Below are 25,088 nucleotides of genomic sequence, written 5' to 3'. Positions count from 1 at the left end.
TGTAAAGGTTAGTGGTTTTCTTTTTTTTATTTAGTTTAATTCTCTCAGTCGCATTTACACTCCCCATATCTGACACTGTTAGTTTTCAAATAAAGACATGCTATAACAGAGGTGAACTCAGATGAGGTTTCTACATCGGAGTAAGAGAACAGAAGCCCTCCCAGAAAGAAACGTCCACTCAGATATAAGAACAATGCAGCTGCACCAGGCGTAAAGGCGAAAGAAAGATGGCACAGGTTGTATGAAGCAAGAGGTCGGGCGTCATCCTGCCAGTCAGTCTGCCCCCCACCTGTCCTTTAATGGAACAGCACGACTTACAGAGCTCACCAAGGTATCATGCAAAGCTCAGTTTGTGATGGTCTTCATATGAAAGCATTTAAATGTTACTTATATAAAAGTCAGATTGAATGTTATTTACCTCGATTTATTTAATTATTTTCTTACAGCGTAAATCACAAGTAGACTGCAGCGCTTCCTCTGTTTGATCGACAAGGGCATGCTCACAAACTACATGTGCAATGCCACTCCTTATTCAGGAAAATACCCCAGTCGCCCCACGGGAGAAAGACTTTCTGAGACTAAGGTCAAAAAGCTTGTGGACCCGTTTCTGGACAAAGGCAGAACCGTAACAACAGTTGTGTAAAGTGTGACAGGAGCTTCCACCTGCAGCTAAAGCCATTCGTGTACTGAAGTAGATTCACTGGCAGGATGACGCCCGACCTCTTGCTGCATCCAAACGGTGCCATCTTTCTTTCACCTTCACACCCGGTGTATCTGCGTTCTTCTTATATGTGAGCGGACGTTTCTTGTGGGGAGGGCTTCTGTTCTCTTTCTCTGATTTAGAATCCTCGTCCTTATCCGAGTTGACCTCTCTTATAGCGTGTCTTTATTTCAAAACAGCAGTGTCAGATCAGGGCGAACATGAACGTGACTGAGAGAATAAAACTGATTAACAAAACGCTAACTTTTACAAGTACCATACATTTACATCAGCTGTTACAGACTCAAAATCAAATGTATGCTTTCATTCTATGATATTAACAATAAGAGCAGCCGACTACTCAAAACAGAAAAAGCAGGAAGGACCCGGAGTTGAACCTGCAACCTCTTGATTAGGAGTCCGCACTTCTTACCTCTGTACCAGCCAAGCTGTTGTGTCAGCATCATACCCTAACCTGATTTCTTTTTCTTCTGTTATATTCTTGAATAGAAATGCACTTGTTTTGTTGTACCTTTTTGTGAAAGTGTTTATTTGATATTTGGACTTCAGAGTTCACACATTATACACTTCACATCAGCATTTTGCCAATTATTAGTAGAATATGAAAAACGTTTCTGTTTTAGTTATGTGTTCATATGTCGCATTCCTGTCATCCTACACTTACCCAGATTGTTGTAGACACAGAACACACATGAAATGCATGTATTCCAAATAACGATATATTACTTACCCTCTACAATGCCAGGCACCTCACACCCAGATAAGCAGACTTGTACTGGGAGAAGTTTGTAACTGACTTCAGCTCCATTGGTGGGGTGATGAGATACCAGGCTGCTTCCTGCTTGTGTTGATCGACACATTTACAACACAAAAGATGCTGATGGAGAGGTGCGAAGGAATTTAGGGTGGCCCAACATTACGACTTTTTTCGTAGGCTTCAGGGATTCCAGTGCTAGAGGTGCGATAGGCTGTAAAGGTCCTGCTCAGAGTGTTAGGGTGGAGGTGCAAACCTTAGGGTGGGCGAGAGCGGGCCAAACCCAGATCAACTCAAGTGAATCACATTCACTCCACAACAATACAGTGTACAAGTTTTAAATCAAGTTTATTATGTGTTCTCAGTACAAAGAGTACTTACATGTCTCCACAAAAATACAAGATCAACAAATGACACGCACAAAGCGTCAAGCTCCTGATCTACATAAGGCTGGGGAAAGAAGGGTGCCATATTTCTCCCTGTATCGGCTCTCCACATGGACTCTTTGCCCACAGTTTGTCACAGTGCCTTATAGTTTAGATCTGCTCCTTATTCCCTAGTACTTACAAGTTTTTCTTTGGTCCAGTCCTCTGTTTGCACAATTTTAACCAAGGTTGATATTTTCAGTTATGGAAAGTTGCTTTTACACATCTGATAAGCTCAAACGTCAATCTGACGCCCTTCAAAAATTCTTTCAGCAAGCACAGCTGTCCATCTATGCGCTGGAGCTGTAGACTGTTAAGTCATCCATAAAGAACACGTGAGTGATTAAGTGAGATTTCAGCCGATTTTGGATGCTGATCTTGAACCCGTGACCAAGGTTACTGAGGAAGAAGCTCAGAGGATTTGATTCACTACACTACCAGAGTGGTGATAACGAGTCTAACTGGGATATTGTTCTTCTCTTTTTGACGTTAGGGATTGTGAATCAGCTGTCACACATGTGCGAGTAGCAGGAAGCTGTATGGACCAAGTGAGGGAAATTCCATGCCATGCCAGGGGGTGGCGGGGTGCCCTAAACCTTCTTCTGTTGTCTCTGCAGACCAAAAATGAGAAAACCTGTCTGACTCATCCCTAAAGACATCCCTTCCGGTTTCGGCACCCAGAAGAATGTCACTTTCTGTTCCGGCATGTAGAAGAACCTCACTTCCTGTTCTGGCGCCCAGAAGAATGTCACTTCCTGTTCTGTCACATCACTTCTGGTCTTAGCATGTAAAGCCGCCATCTTAACAACAATTCCTCAGTTCTTGTTTGGCCTCCATCAAATGCACATCTGTGTTTACTTTCAAATGCATTGCAGCCTGGGATATTATACGGATGGCTGCCCCAAACCTTTTGTTAAGTGTGTCGAGTCTGATCATTTCACAAAGCTGAAGGGTGGTTTGCCATTGGTGAAGGTTGATTGAGTGGATTTTATACATTTCCAAACATTTGAGCATTTCGAAGATCACAGACTGTACAGTTAGTCCATGCCACAGTCAGGTGTTGGCCCTTCTTGCAGCACTCCATGAGACTTATTAATTTTCATTGCAAAGCAGAGCCTTACTGGAAATTGGAGGTGTTTGCATTGAAATGGGAGATCAGAGGGTATAACGGGGATCCGAGGAATTAAAATTCCCCTGAGCCACTGCCAGGAGAAATAGTTGCCTCAATTAGGTTCTTTTGCAGACACGTGACCTGAAGTCTCATGCCATTGCAAAGTTTCGGTGGCTGTAAGTTTCTCAGTAACATTATTGGTGCCCCAACCTTCAAAATTAGATTATGCTCAGGAGTGCCTGGAGGATTCAGAGTGTGGAGAAACTCTACTGGATCGTGCACCGCGTCTTCCACTTTTACAACTGAATCCACAGACTGATATGTTTTCGGTTGTGAAGGTAGTTTTTGAAGTAAAATGTGGTTTATAGTCGTAGCCAAGTCATTTCTTGGTGTCAGGATATCTCTCTCCCTCAACAATGACATGTCATTTTTGTGGAGATTTCGTGGATTGGGGTAAACATTTTGAAGAAGGCTTTGTAAGAGGCATTGGTGGTTGTCCAAAGGTGTAAAATATTTGGCCTTTTCGGTACACTTGAAAGCGACAATCGAACAATTCAGCGGCAGCCATCAACTCACATGCAGAACCATAGGTGAAGGGCTTAAGCATTTCACTCTTATAGTACTCCTGTGTAGTATAATTATCTCCTGTACCGTCATCAGTCCACACCTTGACCATGTCTCAGTCATTCAATACATAAGACACAATGTTCCTCCGGATATCAAGAGTGAGCCTGATATGGCCGTGCAATATGTAACATAGAGAATGGAAAAGGCAGGTGCCATCTCCGGGCATGGAAACCACTCGGTAAGTGACAGTTCTTTGATCGATGGTGATCACCTCGATAGACATGTTTATTGGGGGTATGGTTGGAACGATACAGGAAATGGGTACCTGAACAATGTAAACTAAGTCTAAAATACCTACACAATAACTATAATCGTAATAAATGAACAATAAAACAGCAAAGAAGCCATGGATTAAATAAAAAGGCTGCAGTTATCAGCAGGGAGACGTGAACAACGTGGCCAAGGAAGGGAATGAAGAGACTGAAGTGACGGATAGCCTTATATAGGCAGGCAGCCAACTACGTGGGAGGCGTGGGGATGGGGGACGCAACGCTGCCTCACACGGTGACTGAGCTGCAGGCTATGGACGTATATATATATACGTAAGTAGGATTCAGTTAGCGTTAGGAACCCGCGTACCAAATTTCTTGAAGATGGGCCCATAAGTAACAAAGACCATTGGAAAGTTCAATATGGCAGCCAACAGTGGTGTCATACCACCGAAATAAGTACATACATCGGTTTATGGCCGTTACGCGTAGGATTTCAAAATGAAACCTGCTTAACTTTTGTAAGTAAGCTGTAAGGAATGAGCCTGCCAAATTTCAGCCTTCTACCTACACAGGAAGTTGGAGAGTTTGTGATGAGTGAGTCAGTGAGGGCTTTGCCTTTTATTGGTATAGATTTAACAATAGTTGGTCTTTTGTCTGACATATGACCTTCTTTTGTTTACCCTTCTCTTGTTATTTGTAAATTCTATTGGTTATCTGTTGCTGTGAAAAGCATATATCTGTTTCTGTTTTCATCATCTCCTTAGACCAGCTCATGTCTTGCAGTAGTCTGTAGTCTCTTCATTGTGTTCTTCAGCATTCTGAGTTACCAATTTACACCTTTGGGGCTTCCACCTTCTCTCCTTTGTGAACTCTGATGTGTCTCTTAAGACTTTTCATATGCACATATCGCATGCCACATTCAGAACAGCAAAATGACTTCACTCCTGTATGAATTTTTTTGTGGTTATGAAGGTTAGTCTGGAAAAAAAATTGTTTGCCACATTCATTACAGCAATAAGGCTTTTTTCCGGTGTGAATTGTTTTGTGGCACTGAAGGCTAGTGCTTTGAGTGAATCGTTTGCCACATTCCAAACAGCAATAAGGCTTTTCTCCGGTGTGAGTTCTTTTGTGTCTGTGAAGACTACGCCTGTCACAGAAGGGTTTGCCACATTCATTACAGCAGTATGGCTTCTCCCCAGTGTGAATTCTTTTGTGGCTCTGAAGACTACTGCTGCGAGAGAATTGTTTGCCACATTCCAAACACCAATAAGGCTTCTCTCCGGTATGAATTCTTTTGTGGTACTGAAGAGTACTTCTGCGAGAGAATAGCTTTCCACATTCAGAACAACAAAATGGCTTATTTAGAGTGTGAATTCTTTTGTGTTGCTCAAGTATGCCCTTTTGCGCAAACTCTTTGCCACATTCCAAACAGCAATAAGGCTTTTCTCCAGTGTGCATTGTTTTGTGGTTCTGAAGACTGCTAGCATGACTGAATTGTTTGTCACATTCCAAACAGCAATACAGCTTCTCTCCAGTGTGAATTGCTTTGTGGCTCTGCAGAGAACTCTTCTGAGCAAATCCTTTGCCACATTCAATACAGTAAAACGGTTTTTCTCCTGTGTGAATTCTAGTGTGCCTCTGAAGATGACTCCAGCGAGAGAATCGTTTTCCACATTCAGAACAGCAGTGACATCTGCCTCCTGTATGAAGTTTAAAATGGGGAATGGGGGTTGGAGAAGAAAAACATTATTTTCAATCCACTGCCAATTATTGATGTTAAGTCACAATTGGTAGAAATTATGAAAAACATTCCAAAAGGAAAAGCAATTGCAAAACTTAAGCTGTACATGTAAAGGTAATAACCTTGTTCATTCTGATTTCTGTATTACAACAACCCAGTAAATAAGCACAACCACTGTAGCCAAAAACTAAAATAGTAATATACATAGGTTACATGTGAGAAACCCATTTTACAAATTTTTTGGCCTAATGTTTCCTGAAAAACTAAAATTTAGTGTTGGCAGGACAGTGCAAAATTTTCCACCTCTTCTGCTACAAAAAAATAAATTATGAAAATGTAGAAGCATTTCTCACTTCATGTCATAAAAACTGATACCACAATATTTCCTTTCAGTGGGGGCTGTTAACTTTTTTGCTTTTAAACTTTGTCATGCACGTGCGAACAGGAGGCAGCTACTGGGCTTAAGTAATGGTAATACTACGTCAGACCAGGGGGTGGCAGAGTGTGCTGTCTCTCTCAGTCTTTTGCAGACTATGCCTGGGAAATCCCATCAGGTTCCGGTGCCACAGATAACATCACTTCCGGCTCTGGTGACACTGATGATGTCACTTCCGGTCCCAGAGCCACAGATGACATCACTTCCGGTTCTGGCATGGATGACCTCATTTCCTCTTCCAGTCCTTAAAACCGCTGTCTTACCTCCACTTAATCAGTTCTGTTTTGGACTCTGTCTTGTAAACAACTCATCCTTTTCAAACCTTTTTGCAGCCAGGATCATATTATACGAGTGGCTGCCCCAAACCTTTGTGACTGTCTGGAGTCGATTTGTTACTATTCATTAACTTGTTTCATGCATTTACATCATAGCTCCATGTGAAGATGGTAACACAACCAAAGCTTTGTCGTGGTATACAGTTTCAAGGAGCCTGCTCACAAATATTTGACATGCCAACTTAGATTTCCACTTTTTTTGAGAAAGAGAATCCTGCTGTAAGTTCATTTCATTTTTTCATCTTAACATTTCTCCTATAACAAAACATATATAATATATATGTCCTGCTCCACTGACAGACTAAGAAGATCGTTCCTCCCCCACACTATGCGACTCTTCAATTCCACCCGGGGGGGGGGGGGGGGGGGGGGTAAACGTTAAAATTATACAAAGTTATTGTCTGTCTGTATACCTGCATTGTTATCACTCTTTAATTTAATATTGTTCTTTCTCAGTATGCTGCTGCTGGAGTATGTGAATTTCCCCTTGGGATTAATAAAGTATCTATCTATCTATCTATCTATCTATAACAGCCATTAAATTGTCAGGAATATACTGCTGCAGAAATGGTACTGTATGTGTGCCCATCTAATTAACAAACTGGAGTTCCTTTTTCATCTTAATTTGTTCAGAGAAACTATTTTTTTTAATTATTTAATAGTTTTATTAAATGGTAAGCGGATTCTTCACAAAGATATATATTCATTTGCTACATAAAATTTTCCTAGCCTGCCCTTGTGTGTTATAATGAGGCTTATGGGAACCAGAGTCCTATTATTAAGCCTTAAAACTTATCAAAAATGTCTGTTTTTGAAGGCAAAAATAAAGTATTTATCCAGTTCTTGATATGGATACGCTGTTTTGCAAGATAATCTCATTTTAAGAGAAAAACGCAAAGAGTAAAATATTGTTGTGACAGTCAGCCATTTTAAAAGGAGGTCGGCTATGCTCGTTACTCCGCCACTCATCATCTTCCCCGGCACCTTTCAGCCCTAAAAGTCATCTTTATGGACAAGAGGAAGGTCACATGGCCTGGACTTTTGAACCCTTTCACTTTTCTTTCCTGATCCAATCAGTGTATGACACTTTTCCAACAGCAGCAAACCTGTATAGGTGGAGAAGGAGTGTGGTATAGCGGGTCCATGGCTTTGAATGAATGGCCAGTTTTTAAATAATTCCAGTCAGTCTCCATGGACGCAGTCGCGCTGCTGCGAGGAGTGGATGGGATAATTGGGGTGAGACACACCTTCACGTGAGGGTGCAATCTTTCTCAATTGCTTCATTGGCTTCCTGGGGTGTGTGATTGAGCCACTGCGCCCACCGAGCCTTAAAGTATGGGTTGAAACAGGAGATCAAGTGAAGGAAAAACGAATGGTACAGAGACCCATAGAGCAGAAGTTAATGGACAGAAGGAAAAGCAGGAGTTGGCGTAAGTGGGCGCTTATTGAGGAAGGAGCAGGTAGACAGGGATAGTGGCTGGAGGAGGAGGTACGAGGATCACGACTGCTGAGTAGCCCTGAGCAAAAGTGATCGCTGAGCTCTGGGATGTCACGCTTTCGCCAGTAGGAGCCTGGATTCGCAGCAGTGGGAGCGGTATCAGGGTTCAGTGGAATGCCGTGGATCGGCGGTTGGGAACACGGGCCAGTTATAAGGGATGTCAGTGTCTGTTGGTGTACATTCTCTGTTCTGCAAGGCCTAGGAAGGACAAACCAGAGAGGTGTCGGTTTGGAGAGGGAAGCACCGGGGAATGAAAGATTTTAGTCAATCCTATCATTATTTCAAGCTCATTTTTAAAGGAATTACTTATTGATGTTTTAACCTTCACTTCACTGTTTTTAATGGGATTTTTTATTAACGTTTGGAGCACTGCACTATGGACAGTGTTTTGTTTTGTTGTTTTAAATAAAAGCACTTTTACACTATTCCCTTGCTACAAGTGTGATTTGTCCCCATGACCGGCATCTTTACCTGGCCGAGACAACTCCTTAAAGGAAGGACAGGTGGAGATTGCTTTTGAAGGGTGCTATCTCCCCCAAACTGCTACTTGGCAGCTCCCCTGGGTTGCATCGGGACCTCGGATTCCCAAAGGGTATTTGTCGGCTCAGCCATGTTGGGTTCTGTGGGTGCCGCCAGGGGGAGCTGTGGAAGCTGCAGAGCCCCACTTTGGGCTTTCACCACACATGGGAATGATTCCTGACCTCGCTAACGAGCCACCTGGAGCACTCCCAGGTGGAGCATAAAAGGAGCCTCCTGCCACCAATCGAGGGGCCAGAGTTTGGGAGGAGGTGGACAAAACTCACTGGAGGAGGAGTGGAGGTGGAAAGACAGACAGAGAGAAGACCAAGTGCTGTACTGTGGATTTGTGCTTTTATACCATGCTGCTGAGGGGAACGACTTGGGAAGAGCTTCCGTGTCTAAATAAACATCAGTGTTACTGCACTTGTATCTGTGCCTGTTGCATTGGGTGTTGAAGAGCTGGTGTGCTCCCTGGTGGTCACACTCTATAAAAGCAGAAGGTCTAGCGGTTTGCTGGTCTGGAGTATTCGGGTGTGTGTTAAGACCATGCCAATGAGGAAAGACATCAGCAATGCAGTTTTGGTCTCCAGGCTACAAAAAGGACATAGCAGCACTAAAAAAGGTCCAGAGAAGAGCGACTAGGCTGATTCCAGGGCTACAGGGGTTGAATTATGAGGAAAGACTAAAAGAGCTGAGCCTTTACAGTTTAAGCAAAAGAAGATTCAGAGGTGACATGATTGAAGTGTTTAAAATTATGAAGAGAATTAGTGCAGTGGATCGAGACTGTGACTTTAAAGTGAGGTCATCAAGAACATGGGGACATAGTTGGAAACTTAAGGGGAAATTTCGTACAAACATTAGGAAGTTTTTCTTTACACAAAGAACGATAGAAACTTGGAATAAGCTACCAAGTAGTGTGGTAGACAGTAAGACGTTAGGGTCTTTCAAAACTCGACTTGATGTTTTCTTGGAAGAAATAAGTGGATAGTACTAGAGAGCTTTGTTGGGCTGAATGGCCTGTTCTCGTCTAGAGTGTTCTAATGTTCAATGATCTCAGAGAAGCAATTATGGCTGCCCATCAGTCTGAGAAGGATTCTAAGGCCATCTCCAAACAATCTGATGTCCATCTTTCTACAGTCAGAAAGAATATTCACAAGTGGAAAACATTCAAGACAGTTGACAATCTTCTCAAGGAGTGGATGTCCCAGAAAATTCACCCCAAGGTCAGACTGTGCAATGCTCAGAGAAACTGGAAAAAACCCAAGAGCTCCATCTCCGACTCTACAGGCCTCAGTTAGAGTGTTAAATGTTAAAGTACGTGACAGGACAATTAGAACAAGATCGAATAAGTATGGCTTGTTTGGTAGAGGTTCCCAAGAGAAAACTCTCTTCTCTCTAAAGAGAAAATGGCAGCATGGCTTAGGTTTGCAAAGCTGCATCTGAGCAAACCACAAGACTTCTGGAACAACATCCTATGGACTGAGGAGACCAAAGTGGAGATGTTTGGCCATAATGCACAGCACCACGTCTGGTGAAAACCAAACACAGCATATCAGCACAAACACCTCACACCAAATACAATACATTTTATTTTTGTATAGCCCAAAATCACACAAGGTGTGCCACATTGGGCAAATGTCATGAACACTGGTGGAGGGCACATTTCCCTACATGTTGTACTTGTATAACTACTGTGGAGGATTGCCGGCTTCCCAGTCCGGCCCTCACCCCCAGACCGCTAGGAGGAGCCCTCCGGACAGCATATTCGTGCCCCGAGTTCCAGCAGGGCCTCATGGACTTTGTAGTGTCGTTACACAGCCTTGCTGGATACCTTGGGGGCCGCCAGGAGTCGCTGTAGGGGGGCTAGTGGGCCCTTACGTGCCCTATAACCCAGGAGTGCGTCACAGTCACGTGACTGGAGAAAACGACGTGCTCCCGGGATGAAGAAGACTGTTTGCCCTGACCTGGAAGGAAACGGACTTGTGGGTTGTGCCAGGAACCACTTCCGGGTCAGGGGCTATAAAAGGACTCTGGGTGAGCCCAGACATTTGAGCTGAGCTGGGAGGTAGGGTGGCAAGTGTCTGGGCGAGGAGGAAAGAGTTTATTATTGAGGATTATTGTGTTTATGAGTGTGGAGTGGAGGGTGCTTTGTGCACAGTATAATAATAAAAATAATAGTGATTATACTTTCACCTGGTGTTCAGAGTGGTACCTGAGGGTGTTAGAGGTGGCTCCACGCCTCAACTGCTACACTACATATATATGACAAATCATTTTGAATCTTGAATGTTTTGCAGCCACAGGACCTGGGCACCTTGCAGTTATGGAGTTGACCAAGAACTCCTCTCTATACCCAAGTAATTGAGAATCAAATGTAAGGCCATCTGTCCAACAGCTAAAATTGGGTCTTGCAGCAGGACGATAATCTCAAGCAGACCAGCAAATCTACAACAGAATGGCTGAAAAAGAAAAACATCAAGGGGTTGCAGTGGCCCAGTCAAAGTCCAGACCTCAAACTGATTGAAATGATGTGGCAGGACCTTAAGAGAGCTGTGCAGAAACAAATATCAGCAAACCTCGATGACCTACCGAAATTAATCAGATCAGCAGACTCCATGAATTCTTTTAAAAAACAACTCCAAACTTATCTGTTCAGGAAGGCTTTTAGCTCTACTTGACTTTACTACCCTTCTCTCAATTTACTTCTATGTCAAGATGTTCATGTAACCTGTGTGTGTGTGCGAGACCATCAATTATGTTGTCTGTTAGGCTTTTCTCTGAATTTGCTATCTTACTCTTCTTTATTTATTTATCTGGTTTAGTACAATGCTACATACTGCATACCCTGACGTTCTTTCTTAAACTCTGAAGTGCCTTGAGCATGGGAAAGGCACTATATAAATAAAATTTATTATAATAATAATAAAAATAATAATAATAAGTGAAGCAACAAAGAAAAGGGACAAAATTCCTCCACAATGATGTAAGAGGCTGATAAAGTCCTACAGAAAATGAGTTATCAAGTCATCGCTGCTAAAGGTGCATTTACAAGCTATTGAGTCATGGGGCATACTTAGTTCACACTAAAACATGGCATATGGACAAAACTAAAAATGTGCATTTACACAAAAATATTCAGATGTATAAAACTGTGCATAAGCGAAGTTCTACACACTTTCTCTTTATAAATATCAAACAATGTGAATTTTAACGCACATGCACGAGCCTACAGCTAACACCCCAACTCCACCCAGAACTATGCCTATTTAATTTGTAAATCAACAGGAGTAGCCACTTCAGTTCAGTGTTTTGTTAAAAGACAACGGTAAAAGCATCCGTGAAAAAGAAGAATTTCAGCAAATGCAAAATGAAGGTCCTTCTCAGTGAAGTGGAGGAAATGTACTATTTGGTGGCATAAGCAGTGGTATAAGCAACAAAAGGAAACTGATGGGAGTGGCACAGTACGGCAAAAGCACTCAAAAGTTCAAGCTCACAAAGTCGCAAAAAGAAGTGGTCAGATATCACAGTCAACGTGAAAAGGCGCGTTACAGCCCACCATCCGAGTGTCATCACCACTGGAGGAGGTAGAGGAATTTTTGGGGTCACATTATTTAAGCAGTGAGCTGCTGTAATTATTTTGCCAGGCACTTATAACCAACATTTTACCAGCAGGATAGTATAAATTATTTTTCACTTACGGTTATCCATACTCGTGTAAATAATCTGCATGTGTAATAATTCAAACAAACAGGCAGCAGATGTGGTTTTAATTACTGTTTATTCTGTTTCAGACAATATTACAAAAGGTGATCCTCATGCCGAGGACATAAATCCACACAGCGATGGTGTTGTTGGGGGCAAACCCACCTTCAGGCACTGGCTGTGCAAACACACCTCTGCCTTGTAAACTCTCACACAACCATCTGGCTGTGTGCTGACAGACTGTTTGAGTCATAAAATGCAGTTGTTGATGCTGTAAAATATGTGGCCAATGAACTAAGGAATATAAGGGCTGTAGTATGTGCTACTGACCACAAATTAAGTGAACTGATTTTAGAATAAATGCTTCATCTGATTACTTGTTTTTACATTCTGCTAATTACATTCAAATGAAGTTCTAACGCTGTCCGATTTGGCTGATCGTTTAGTGGGTGAGGTTCAGGTTCATTATACCGCATCTCTTCAGATACGGGCAAGCCATGATTGTGTGGCACATTATGCAGCACGCTACATGCCTGCACAATGTGACACACTTTCTGTGGACTATAGAGCAACTCCTTAACAGAGTGGAAATGCTTTCTATTTACATAAGCAAATTCATTCTCTGAAGGAGCCTTTGCAATAGCAATGTGTGTGCAGTCGACCGCTCTGATTACATTTGGAATATTGGACATTGCTGCAAATTTTGCTTTCATATTTTTCAGTTCAACCACAGTGTAAGGAAATCTTATACTGTATATCTGGATGACAAATGAATAATACCATCCTATACAGCTGGCCTGCCTCAACTCACTGATGACTGAGAAATACCCAATCGGTCAGCAAGTTAATAATAATAATGTTTTATTTATGTAGCGCCTTTCAAACACTCAGGGACACTTTACAATTCAATACACACATTAATAAGACAGTAGAAATTACACACGGGAAAAAGAATAATACTCCTTGAAAAGATGTGTTTTTAACAGAAGTTTGAAATTAATAATAGATTTTTCCTCGCGACGGCTAAGAGGGAGAGAATTCCAAATTTTAGGGACTATTACTCTGAAAGCTCTGCCACCCATAGTTCCTAATCTGTATTTAAGTAGAGTGAGTAACTTAGCATCCAATGATAGTATTGCACGGGCAGGAGTGTAAGGAAGCAGCTGCTCCGACAGATAATGAGGAGCTAACCCATGAAGGGTTTTAAAGGTGAGAAGAATAATTTTATATTTGATTCTTGAAGAAACTGGTAACCAATGTACAGTGGTGTGAAAAACTATTTGCCCCCTTCCTGATTTCTTATTCTTTTGCATGTTTGTCACACAAAATGTTTCTGATCATCAAACACATTTAACCATTAGTCAAATATAACACAAGTAAACACAAAATGCAGTTTGTAAATGGTGGTTTTTATTATTTAGGGAGAAAAAAAAATCCAAACCTACATGGCCCTGTGTGAAAAAGTAATTGCCCCCCTGAACCTAATAACTGGTTGAGCCACTCTTAGCAGCAATAACTGCAATCAAGCGTTTGCGATAACTTGCAATGAGTCTTTTACAGCGCTCTGGAGGAATTTTGGCCCACTCATCTTTGCACAATTGTTGTAATTCAGCTTTATTTGAGGGTTTTCTAGCATGAACCGCCTTTTTAAGGTCATGCCATAGCATCTCAATTGGATTCAGGTCAGGACTTTGACTAGGCCACTCCAAAGTCTTCATTTTGTTTTTCTTCAGCCATTCAGAGGTGGATTTGCTGGTGTGTTTTGGGTCATTGTCCTGTTGCAGCACCCAAGATCGCTTCAGCTTGAGTTGACGAACAGATGGCCGGACATTCTCCTTCAGGATTTTTTGGTAGACAGTAGAATTCATGGTTCCATCTATCACAGCAAGCCTTCCAGGTACTGAAGCAGCAAAACAACCCCAGACCATCACACTACCACCACCATATTTTACTGTTGGTATGATGTTCTTTTTCTGAAATGCTGTGTTCCTTTTACGCCAGATGTAACGGGACATTTGCCTTCCAAAAAGTTCAACTTTTGTCTCATCAGTCCACAAGGTATTTTTCCAAAAGTCTTGGCAATCATTGAGATGTTTCTTAGCAAAATTGAGACGAGCCCTAATGTTCTTTTTGCTTAACAGTGGTTTGCGTCTTGGACATCTGCCATGCAGGCCGTTTTTGCCCAGTCTCTTTCTTATGGTGGAGTCGTGAACACTGACCTTAATTGAGGCAAGTGAGGCCTGCAGTTCTTTAGACGTTGTCCTGGGGTCTTTTGTGACCTCTCGGATGAGTCGTCTCTGCGCTCTTGGGGTAATTTTGGTCGGCCGGCCACTCCTGGGAAGGTTCACCACTGTTCCATGTTTTTGCCATTTGTGGATAATGGCTCTCACTGTGGTTCTCTGGAGTCCCAAAGCTTTAGAAATGGCTTTATAACCTTTACCAGACTGATAGATCTCAATTACTTCTGTTCTCATTTGTTCCTGAATTTCTTTGGATCTTGGCATGATGTCTAGCTTTTGAGGTGCTTTTGGTCTACTTCTCTGTGTCAGGCAACTCCTATTTAAGTGATTTCTTGATTGAAACAGGTGTGGCAGTAATCAGGCCTGGGGGTGGCTACGGAAATTGAACTCAGGTGTGATACACCACAGATAGGTTATTTTTTAACAAGGGGGCAATTACTTTTTCACACAGGGCCATGTAGGTTTGGATTTTTTTTCTCCCTAAATAATAAAAAACATCATTTAAAAACTGCATTTTGTGTTTACTTGTGTTATATTTGACTAATGGTTAAATGTGTTTGATGATCAGAAACATTTTGTGTGACAAACATGCAAAAGAATAAGAAATCAGGAAGGGGGCAAATAGTTTTTCACACCACTGTAAATCACAGAGGACAGGAGTGATGTGAGCAGATTTTTTAGTGTGTGTAAGTAAACGAGCAGCAGAATTCTGAACACATTGTAATCTATTGATATATTTAGTCGGGAGGCCATAAAACAAAGCATTGCAATATTCCAGACAGGTAGTGATGAAAGCGTAAATGAGTGTTTCAGTATCTTTCACAGATGAGCCATGTTGCGAAGATGAAAAAAGGCTGTCTGTACTATTGAGCTAATGTGTGAGTGAAAAGTAAGAAGCTGATCAAAGATGACACCCAAATTAGGGACTGATGCTGAGGGTGGAACCAGGATCCTATTAATGTCAATGTTTAGCCCACGAAGGGTAGATTGGTACCAACTAATAAGATTTCTGTTTTATCAGGACTGAGTTGTAAAAAAAAGTTCACATTGAAAGGCTCCTGTGGCTAAAAACCCGAGGGGGGACAGAACTTGCAAAGGAGCAGGTACAGCAGAATTGCTCAAAGTCTGCCTTTGTAAAGCCAGCGCCATTTCAGCACACAGTGCCAAGAGGATCTCTCTTGGAAATCTAAACCGAGTCATCATCATGAGAAAAGTATGATCTCTAAATACGCACTCTCTTCTAATTCTTCCATTTGTGATGTCTTCTAACAACACTAAAGCAGCCATGGTAGATGAAATAGTTTGGCCATTTTATTGTTACAGAATGATTACAATCAAGTGCCTTAAGTTTGTAAATGATACACTATTAATTTCAGTTTACTTGATAAAGCCTGCATCATGGAAGCAAATCTAAAAAAGAAAAAACACAAACAGTGGCACTGTTTTGACACTGGGTATGGCCCATTTACAAAACTGAGCAGAAACGTGCGTATGCATGGTCAGTGGCTGCCGTGAAAATGTGCGTAGAGTTACACCAAGTTTAGTTTTTAGTACTGTAAGAGGGTGTACTTCCTTTTCCACGACTGTATTTGGTATGTTTCAACAGCTTTTCCCATTCACCTATGGACCTGTGTATCCATTAGACCTAATGTAAGCTGCAACGACAGACAAGGTGTTTTTAAAATATATAAAAAAACTCTTTGCTTTATAACATTATGTTAAGTGGAAAATTAATACAGTGCAGTCTATAACATTTGGGACAAAGACCTTTGACAGACTGGACTGTGCATGTTCAGGACTGAGAAAAAGAAATCTGATCATTTGTGTTGCTAGTTTAAGATCGGTGTGTCGGTCTACTATTGAGGCTCAGATGAAGAGCAGACCTCATTGCTAAGGTGAATCAATGCAGAAAACCTGAGAATTCCAAAGGGTTCACAAACGTTTTCTTGTAACTTTGAGGATAGGCTGAAAACAAGTTTACAACATTAACACAGATGAACTTTTAAACTATGTTAAGCACAAAATAAAAAACAGCAATTTCACTCCATCTTTAAGACCCCCTTCTTTCAGGCCCTTAACTCCCTACCTTAAAATGTACATATTTTTAATTTACACTTCCTGAAGTCCTGCAATGGACTGGCACACTCTCGAGGGTTTGTTCCTACCTTGCATCCTATGATAGCTGGGAGGGACTCTGGAACCCCCTGCGACCCTGGTCTAGCTTAAGCAATTTTTAAATTGAAATGACTTACTTTCTGAAGACTTCTTTGTAGGTGGTGGCTGATTTTCCCACGGTCTAACAAATGAAGTTTCCTCAGTTCTCTTTGAGTCCAACTGCAATGATTCAGACTTCATGTCAACAGAAGACTCTGGAAATGAACAGACTCTGCTTTGAGAAGAGACTAACTCGGCCACCACTCCTTCTTCACACCCATCATGAAGGTCTTCTTCCTTGACACCGTCTCTACTTTTACGTTTGTACGTCTCAATCCAGACAGACATCTCTTCAGCCTCTTCTTTAATGCCCATTGACCCCAGTTCACAGTCCTCCTCTTTAATGTCCAGTCTCTCCTGTTTAGGGTGGACAGGCTCCCACTCACAGTCCTCCTCCTTAACATTTATGATCATTTTCTCCATGATATTCACAGCAGCCTCACAGGTCTCCTCTTTCACATCCATCTAGGCGTTACAGTAAATGTTGACTTTTCCTTACATTCTGTCGAAAGAATGGGATTTAATAAGAACAGAACTACACCACTTAAAACATCTGAACTTGATTTTACAAGTTATGATTTACACCACTCAGACAGTTTATGGCACTTTCACAGTAACTCATTACACATCATATCAATTTTTGAGATGTAAAACAAACTTGGAAAATGTGGAATGAATGTGGAAAAGGCTGGCCGAAGAAGATGAAGACTACCCTGCACAGGTGTGGGGCAGCAGCATTCACAAACATACAGCGGTGGTGTTGTTCTCCACACCACAATTTTGGGACGATTTTGAGGAATGTCTTATGCAGGTAGGGCATCGGGATTGTATTAAGAAACTGAAACATATCAGGAAGGGGGAGAAGAAACAGGAACTTATCTACACAGCCTGCGGGTGTACTACTTGTAGATGATGATGCTTACCTTTTATTATGAGTGGTACTGTAGGAATTGAGCGAGTTTTAACTTGATTAATTAATCATCAGGCTTATGTTTGGCAATGTTGCTATTGTGAAGTTTCATTTTTACTGATAAATATGATTTTCACAAATGGATTACGCTGTATATTGATCATATGCCGTGACTGCTGTCTTTATTAATTGTCAGCTTTTGCCTTTAGCACTCTTAGAAAACACTTTAATTAAAGCCTCTTGATCTGTGACCCTGTCCTGCTGCTACTTTAGCACAGGGGCAAGTACTGATAAGAAAGCCAGGACAACCGAGTGCAGCAGAATCCAGACTCCTAGGGTCGTGATTATCAGTAACCAGAAAGAACATGAGGTGTGAAACTAATCACACCTTCTGTAATTTACAAATGTATTTAAGAAAAGTTGCCAGCATCTGTAAGCAGTCGTACTTTTCTATGAAGCGAGTGGCTCCACGTACGCGTTGATATGGGCTGGATTTGTGATTTATGAGTGTAACTTTGACAGTACCCATAGAAAAGATCCTAAATTATTGAACGATTGTTATTTTTCAAACTAGCCATTTTCTTTAAATTAGTATCCCATATGTCTCCAATCGTGCAATCAATCATTTAGCCTATTTAAATTGGGAAAAGTCATCACTCTGCTGTTTGGTCTCATTGTGTGTTCCACACTGAATGTAGAATAGAGAAAGCAAAGGAGAGAGTTGTCAGAGGACATCACAAGAAAATGATACGTAAGCATGTTAAAGGCAAAGGCTAGAAGACCGATTGAAAATGGCATATTAAAACACTTTTATATCCTTAAGGGGCTCAAGTAATAAGGTCAATTTTTAACAACCAAAAATTCTTTAAAAAATGCAGATATAAACAGGTATCGATAGATAGTGGAGGGAGGTACACTTCAACATGTGCCGAGAGGTACAGCGGCACTAACGGAGGCTGGCACTTGAATGAGGAGGGCCGTACCCGGTTCCCCACTCCCCACGTCACACTTCCCCCTAAACCTCGGCCCACAGCCTCTGTCTCGGATTCGCAGAAATAAATCGCTCCCACAAGAAAACTATGTGCAACGAGAGAAATCGCAAATTCAACTGGAATGTTCAAACAAATTATAGAAAAAAAAAGTTAAGTAGTTTTCTTGTGAAAAGTAGACAGACATTGGATATATATATATATATATATATATATATATATATATATATATATATATAATAAGTTTCTGAACACATACAAATCGGGTTATGATCAAAAGGTTTGCATCTGTTCATGACCACACTCTCTGGTGGCGAACAAAAACACTGGTGGCCAGTTTCCCTAAGTGCCAACGAATTCCCATTCTCCGTTTCCCATTTTCTTTTGTTTGTGTATACAGGGTCTAACAAAGCAGAGACCTCAAGTGCTGGAAGAGGTGGAAAAACTGTTGCTAGTGTGGTTGAATGAGAAGCACCTTGCAGGGGAAAGCGTAAGCGAGGGGATCATATGCGAGAAAGCCAGGAAGATTCAAGGCGATTTGCTTTCTTCGAGTGGCGAAGGCGAGGAATTTAAAGCCAGTAGAGGATGGTTTTGAAAAGTTTTGTAAGAGAAGTGGCATTTAATTTTTATTCCCTGTGCTTAAAACTCATTAACAAAAGTGTTTACAGCAAGCGGTTCGTAAGGGTCTAGTGCAAACTCTTACAATGTAAGTTTTCTCTGTTGTTCAAGGTTTTCTCAGTGTTATTCAATGTTTTTACATTTAGTTTACTATTACATTGTGCATTCTATGGTATAATTAACTTTTTGTACTTAAAAATATATATATTTACATACAGTTCATACAGTCTGGAATGGATTAATTGTATTTACATACAATCTTATGGGGAAATTACATTTGGGTCACGGCCAAATCGGGTTGCATCTAGAGTTTTGGAACGAATTATGGTCGTGACCAGAGGTACCACTGTATATATATATATATATATATATATATATATATATACACACACACACACACACACTGTACATACATAAACACACTTCAGGAAAAAATAATATTCACCCAAATGTATGTAAAAGTATGTTATGTAAAGTGAATGAAGCGGTTTGCATATACAGGGTATTACAAATACAGATGATGATGGCCAACACCTGTTCAAGTTAGTAATTTTCCATTTATACATTTAGGGGAGGTTAACTGAGTAACACAATTGAAACGGCACAACAGTTTGTTCTCCCTTTATTTATTTCTCGGCTCGTATCCACTCCGATTCTTCCCCACCGTTAAGGACTCCAGTTTGTTCATTTCGTGTTTTTCTTTTACTAATCACAGACGCGTAAAACCCTTGCTACTCTGTTAATTAATAGACAGCCCGTAATCAACCTCTCTGTCCTCTTTAATCTGGACAGTCGAAGGTTGAATGGAGGGAGAAAGGCCGAAATCAAAGCGCTGCGTGTACGGAATCACCGACACCTCGAGTTCTGCGATATGAGAAAAAACACGACTGAATGGTGATAACAAATTAAATGAACAGAAGCTGGCAGCGGTGTGTGAGCTATATGAAGCAGAAATGGGAGTCGAGAAAATTAAGTGAACGTACGTCGACTACTTGAAAAGCTACGCCGGCCAAAGGTGAATTCATTCGAGCAAAGTTCAGTGTTGGGCTGATGGACACAAACATGCTGCTCGCCTCTCATTGAAGTCGCGTGCAGTAACTGCACGTGGCGTCCACAAACCGCAAGCACTTACCTTCTGTCAGTCTCTCGCTTGTTCTTTCTAAGCTCTTTCTCCTTCACTCGACAGCAGCTTCTCCTCTATTGTCCTGACTGTCCACTCCAGTGCCCGACAGCAGTGTGGCTTGATTTTTCGATCGCGCTTTGATGACGTCACACAGCATGCCAACAGAGGTACACGTGAGGGTTAGTACTGTGGAGGTGCCCGGCGACTGTAAGTGGTAGAAATTGGACACGCCCACTTCTGCTCAGCGTGAAACCCCACAGAATCAAAATCCCCGACAGCTCAGCAGTACACTACTGTCAGGCAGGCGGTAGGTTCGCGAATACTGCGTGTTTTAATAGACGATTCCCGTTAGCAGTTGAAGTGAGTTACGGATACTAAATAAATATTTACACTTAAACCACTGAATTAATAAAACATTCCATCATTTAATTTTCAAACTCGACACGTGGCAGGAAACATATTACACTAATAAAATGAAAAAAGCTATAAAATATTAAAAAGGCTGACATCAACGCTTTCCTTTTTTATTTGTATCCTTGATGGATATGTTTTTAAAATGTATATTGTTATCATACATGTCATCACCGAGCTGAATGTTAATTCATTCAACAGATGTAGTTTTATAAGCTCTCTTCTCAATTGAGAAAAACAGTGTTTTGTGAACATGTAATGTTTAGTATAGTTTAAAAATAAACATATAAGAATGCAAAATTTTAATTTAGTGGTATAAAAATATTTATTTAATATAGTTTAATTTGCATTTAATTTTCTATCTAACATATTTTCCTTTGCGTCCTGGGCATCCGGCCCTGGAAGCGAATCTCCATCCTGGGGGTTGGTGGCAGGAGTGGCACACCAGCCACTCCAGCCACCGTAAAAAAAACTTGACGCAGCTCCGAAACGGCAGACAGGACTCCTTTGTGTTTTCCGTGGGAGTTGGTCTACTGCTTGCATTATGAAGGGGATGGGGGAAGCCCTTTGGAACCTCATCCCCAGAAGAGTCAAAACAGCCGGAGAGCCAATGGGGTCAGGCATGCTGGGGTTGGGAACTGGTGTGATAATAATAATAATTCATTACATTTATATAGCGCTTTTCTCAGTACTCAAAGCGCTGTCCACACAGGGAGGAACCGGGAAGCGAACCCACAATCTTCCACAGTCTCCTTACTGCAAAGCAGCAGCACTACCACTGCGCCACCTGTGAGGACAAAGTGTGGTGCTGAGGCATCTCCTGCTGCATGGCAGCACTCGGGGTCCCATCAGGATCCCGAGCTGTTTTGTTGTGTGGTGGGCGCGGCAACGCGTTGTACCAGTGCATGCTCCTCATCCTCACCTGACCTGATATTTACCCTTAAAACTGCATATTTACCTTTAATTAATGCAAATATACCTAATGGAATTTTTAAGTGCTCACTAAACAAACAGAATCAAATACACATTCTTGCCCATTTTATTCCTTTATTTGTGTAGTGTGATGTGGAAAGGAATTGTGTGCAAAACATTACACAGAGATATCAAATCTATACATATAAAGGAGAGTTGGGATCCGTGTGGCTGTGTTTGTGTGTTTGTGGAGAGACGGAGAGTTAAGGTGGGTGGGGGAGTCACGTCATCAGCCACCGAAACTTTGTAATGGCACGAGACTTCAGGTGACATGTCTGTAAAAGAACCTAATTGAGGCAACTATTTTTACTAGCAGTGGCTCAGGGGAGAGAGTTTTTATTCCTTGCATCCCCGTTATACCCTCTGATCTCACATTTCAATTCAAACGCCTCCAGTAAGGCTCTGTTTCCCAATGACAATTAATAAGTCTCAGGGACAGACCCTACAAATGGTTGTCATTAATTTGAGGCAAGATTGCTTTTCACATGGACAACTATATGTTGCATGATCAAGAGTAAACTCAGCGCACAGCTTGGTTATAGTACAACTGGAGGGGCGATACAAAAGAGATCCTTAACAAACAAATAATTATTGGTACATTTTTCCTCAGTTTATTACTTTAAATTTTAAAGCAGTACTTCGCCGCTACGAAGCGTGGGTATTTTGCTAGTACAGTATTAAAATAAAAATTTTAGAAGTACGGAGTAGAATTTAACAGTAGATGATATCACATAATATGATTTGGATTTGTTTAGAGTCCTGGAGACCTCATCCATCAAGCTGCCTCCCCCATTTGGCCATTCCACGGCTGAAATTGTGCTAATCCAATGAAAGGACCCCTCGATTCCTGTGATCCTCCATCAGGGATGACTTTACCTTAGGCAGGCAAAACAACTTGTCAGGTGGGCCGTGGCACCAAGTGCCACATTTGAGTACCGAGAAGAGAAATGGAATAGGTGAGGGTTAGTATCCAATTATAACTATCACGATACTTATGGTTTAGTGCTAATGACCACCAACAGAGATGCAGTCTGTACAGTTAATCAGCAGCTCTAGTCAGGGTGTGCTAAACTGAAGTAGTGAGTCTTCAGCCGGGATTTAAAAGCTGAGACCGAAGGGTCATCTCTTATAGTAGCAGGCAGACCACTGCACAGTTTAGGGGCCCTGTAACTAAAAACTCGACCTCTCACTGTTATACAGTATTATTAATCCTTGGAATCATAAGCAGACCGGCATCTTGAGGTCTTAATGTGCGCTCAGGTTTGTCAGTCATGATAAGTTCAGACAAGTAAGCTGGACCTTGGCCATTTAATGCTTTATATGTAAAAAGGAGGATTTTGAAATCTGCCCTAAACTTAACCGGGAGCCAGTGTAAGGATTTAAGAACTGGAGTTATGTGTTCGTATTTTCTTGTTTTTGTAATAATTCTTGCAGCCGCATTTGGATTAACTGGAGGCTTTATAAAGAACAGTTTGAACATTCAGTGAACACCACATTGCAGTAGTCAATCCTACTAGAGATAAATGCATGAATTCATTTCTCAGAATCCTGTTTATTTAGAAAGGGCCTTAATTTCCCAACATTTTTAAGATGGAAGAAACATGTTTTGGACAACTTTGTAATATGTACTTTAAATGACATGCTAGAGTCAAAGATAACTCCTAGAATGCGGGCTGATTCAGTAAAATTAATTGGGATTCCAACTGAGTTAAATGATGACAAAATATTGTTGCAATCAGCATCATCCCCTCCAACAATTAACATCTCTGTTTTATCTGTGTTTAAAGATAGATAGATAGATAGATAGATAGATAGATAGATAGATAGATAGATAGATAGATAGATAGATAGATAGATAGATAGATAGATAGATAGATAGATAGATAGATAGATAGATAGATAGATAGATAGATAGATACTTTATTAATCCCAAGGGGAAATTCACATACTTCTGCAGCAGCATACTGATAAAGAAAATATTAAATTAAAGAGTGATAACAATACAGGTATACAGACAATAACTTTGAATAATGTTAACGTTTACCCACCCCCCCCCCCCCCCCCCCCCCCCCCCCCCAGGGTGGAATTGAAGAGTCGCATAGTGTGGGGGAGGAACGATCTCCTCAGTCTGTCAGTGGAGCAGGACAGTGACAGCAGTCTGTCACTAAAGCTGCTCCTCTGTCTGGTGATGATACTGTTCAGTGGATGCAGTGGATTCTCCATGATTGACAGGAGCCTGCTCAGTGCCCGTCGCTCTGCCACAGATGTCAAACTGTCCAGCTCCATGCCTACAATAGCGCCTGCCTTCCTCACTAGTTTGTCCAGGCGTGAGGCGTCCCTCTTCTTAATGCTGCCTCCCCAGCACATCACCACGTAGAAGAGGGCGCTCGCCACAACCGTCTGATAGAACATCTGCAGCAACTTATTGCAGATGTTGAAGGAAGCCAGCCTTCTAAGGAAGTATAGTCAGCTCTGTCCTTTCTTACACAGAGCATCAGTATTGGCAGTCCAGTCCAATTTATCATCCAGCTGCACTCCCAGGTATTTATAGGTCTGCACCCTCTGCACACAGTCACCTCTGATGATCACAGGGTCCATGAGGGGCCTGATCCTTCTAAAATTCACCACCAGCTCCTTGGTTTTGCTGGTGTTCAGGTGTAGGTGGTTTGAGTCTAACCATTTAACAAAGTCCTTGATTAGGTTCCTATACTCCTCCTCCTGCCCACACCTGATGCAGCCCATGATAGCAGTGTCATCAGCGAACTTTTGCATGTGGCAGGACTCCAAGTTGTATTGGAAGTCCGATGTATATAGGCTGAACAGGACCGGAGAAAATACAGTCCCCTGTGGTGCTCCTGTGTTGCTGTCCACAATGTCAGACCTGCAGTTCCCGAGACGCACATACTGAGGTCTGTCTTTAAGATAGTCCACGATCCATGCCACCAGGTACGAATCTACTCCCAAGTCTGTCAGCTTGTCCCTAAGGAGCAGAGGTTGGATGGTGTTGAAGGCACTAGAGTAGTCCAGAAACATAATTCTTACAGCACCACTGCCTCTGTCCAAGTGGGAGAGGGATCGGTGTAGCATGTAGATGATGGCATCCTCCACTCCCACCTTCTCCTGGTATGGAAACTGCAGAGGGTCGAGGGCATGGTGGACCTGTGGCCTCAGGTGCTGGAAGTAGGAGAGCAGTGGTCAACCTTTTGTCTAGTTCTGGAGATTTCTGTACCATAAAGAACTGGAGACCCATGGCATTGCTCTACATGGACAATAAAACCATCAGACCGAGAGAAGTGATGGCCTCTGTGATTCATCCAAGATAATATTTTCTGATTAGACATATTAAGCATATCTGTGAGCTTCTGAATACTGGGCTCATTCCTCTGGATTAGTAGAAAGCATTGTACAGGGTGGAGTGTGACTATTTATGCACAGTACCTGAGGCCTTTGGTTTCAATTTTCAATTTATTTTTGAAGATGAAGATGCATTGGAAATCAATGGTCATCTAAGCACTCTGTTGAGGGTGAGT

The 25,088-nt window shown here is 41.7% G+C and overlaps 1 protein-coding gene across 1 annotated transcript; it reads right to left on the bottom strand.

Moving 5' to 3' along the window:
- Window positions 1-1,683: 1,683 nt before the first annotated feature.
- LOC127527585 (gastrula zinc finger protein XlCGF52.1-like) lies at window positions 1,684-20,298 on the bottom strand. Its single transcript, XM_051926693.1, has 3 exons — window positions 20,185-20,298; window positions 16,574-17,037; window positions 1,684-5,550 (listed from the first exon to the last, which is right to left on the bottom strand). The coding sequence occupies exons 2-3, from the start codon at window positions 16,998-17,000 to the stop codon at window positions 4,682-4,684; spliced, it is 1,296 nt and encodes a 431-aa protein (XP_051782653.1). The 5' UTR covers window positions 17,001-17,037; window positions 20,185-20,298; the 3' UTR covers window positions 1,684-4,681.
- Window positions 20,299-25,088: the final 4,790 nt, after the last annotated feature.

Source organism: Erpetoichthys calabaricus, chromosome 1, assembly GCF_900747795.2.
Source record: "Erpetoichthys calabaricus chromosome 1, fErpCal1.3, whole genome shotgun sequence".
Lineage (NCBI taxonomy): Eukaryota > Metazoa > Chordata > Cladistia > Polypteriformes > Polypteridae > Erpetoichthys > Erpetoichthys calabaricus.
Note: the sequence above shows the minus strand (reverse complement) of the source record. Positions and strands in the feature narration are given on the sequence as shown.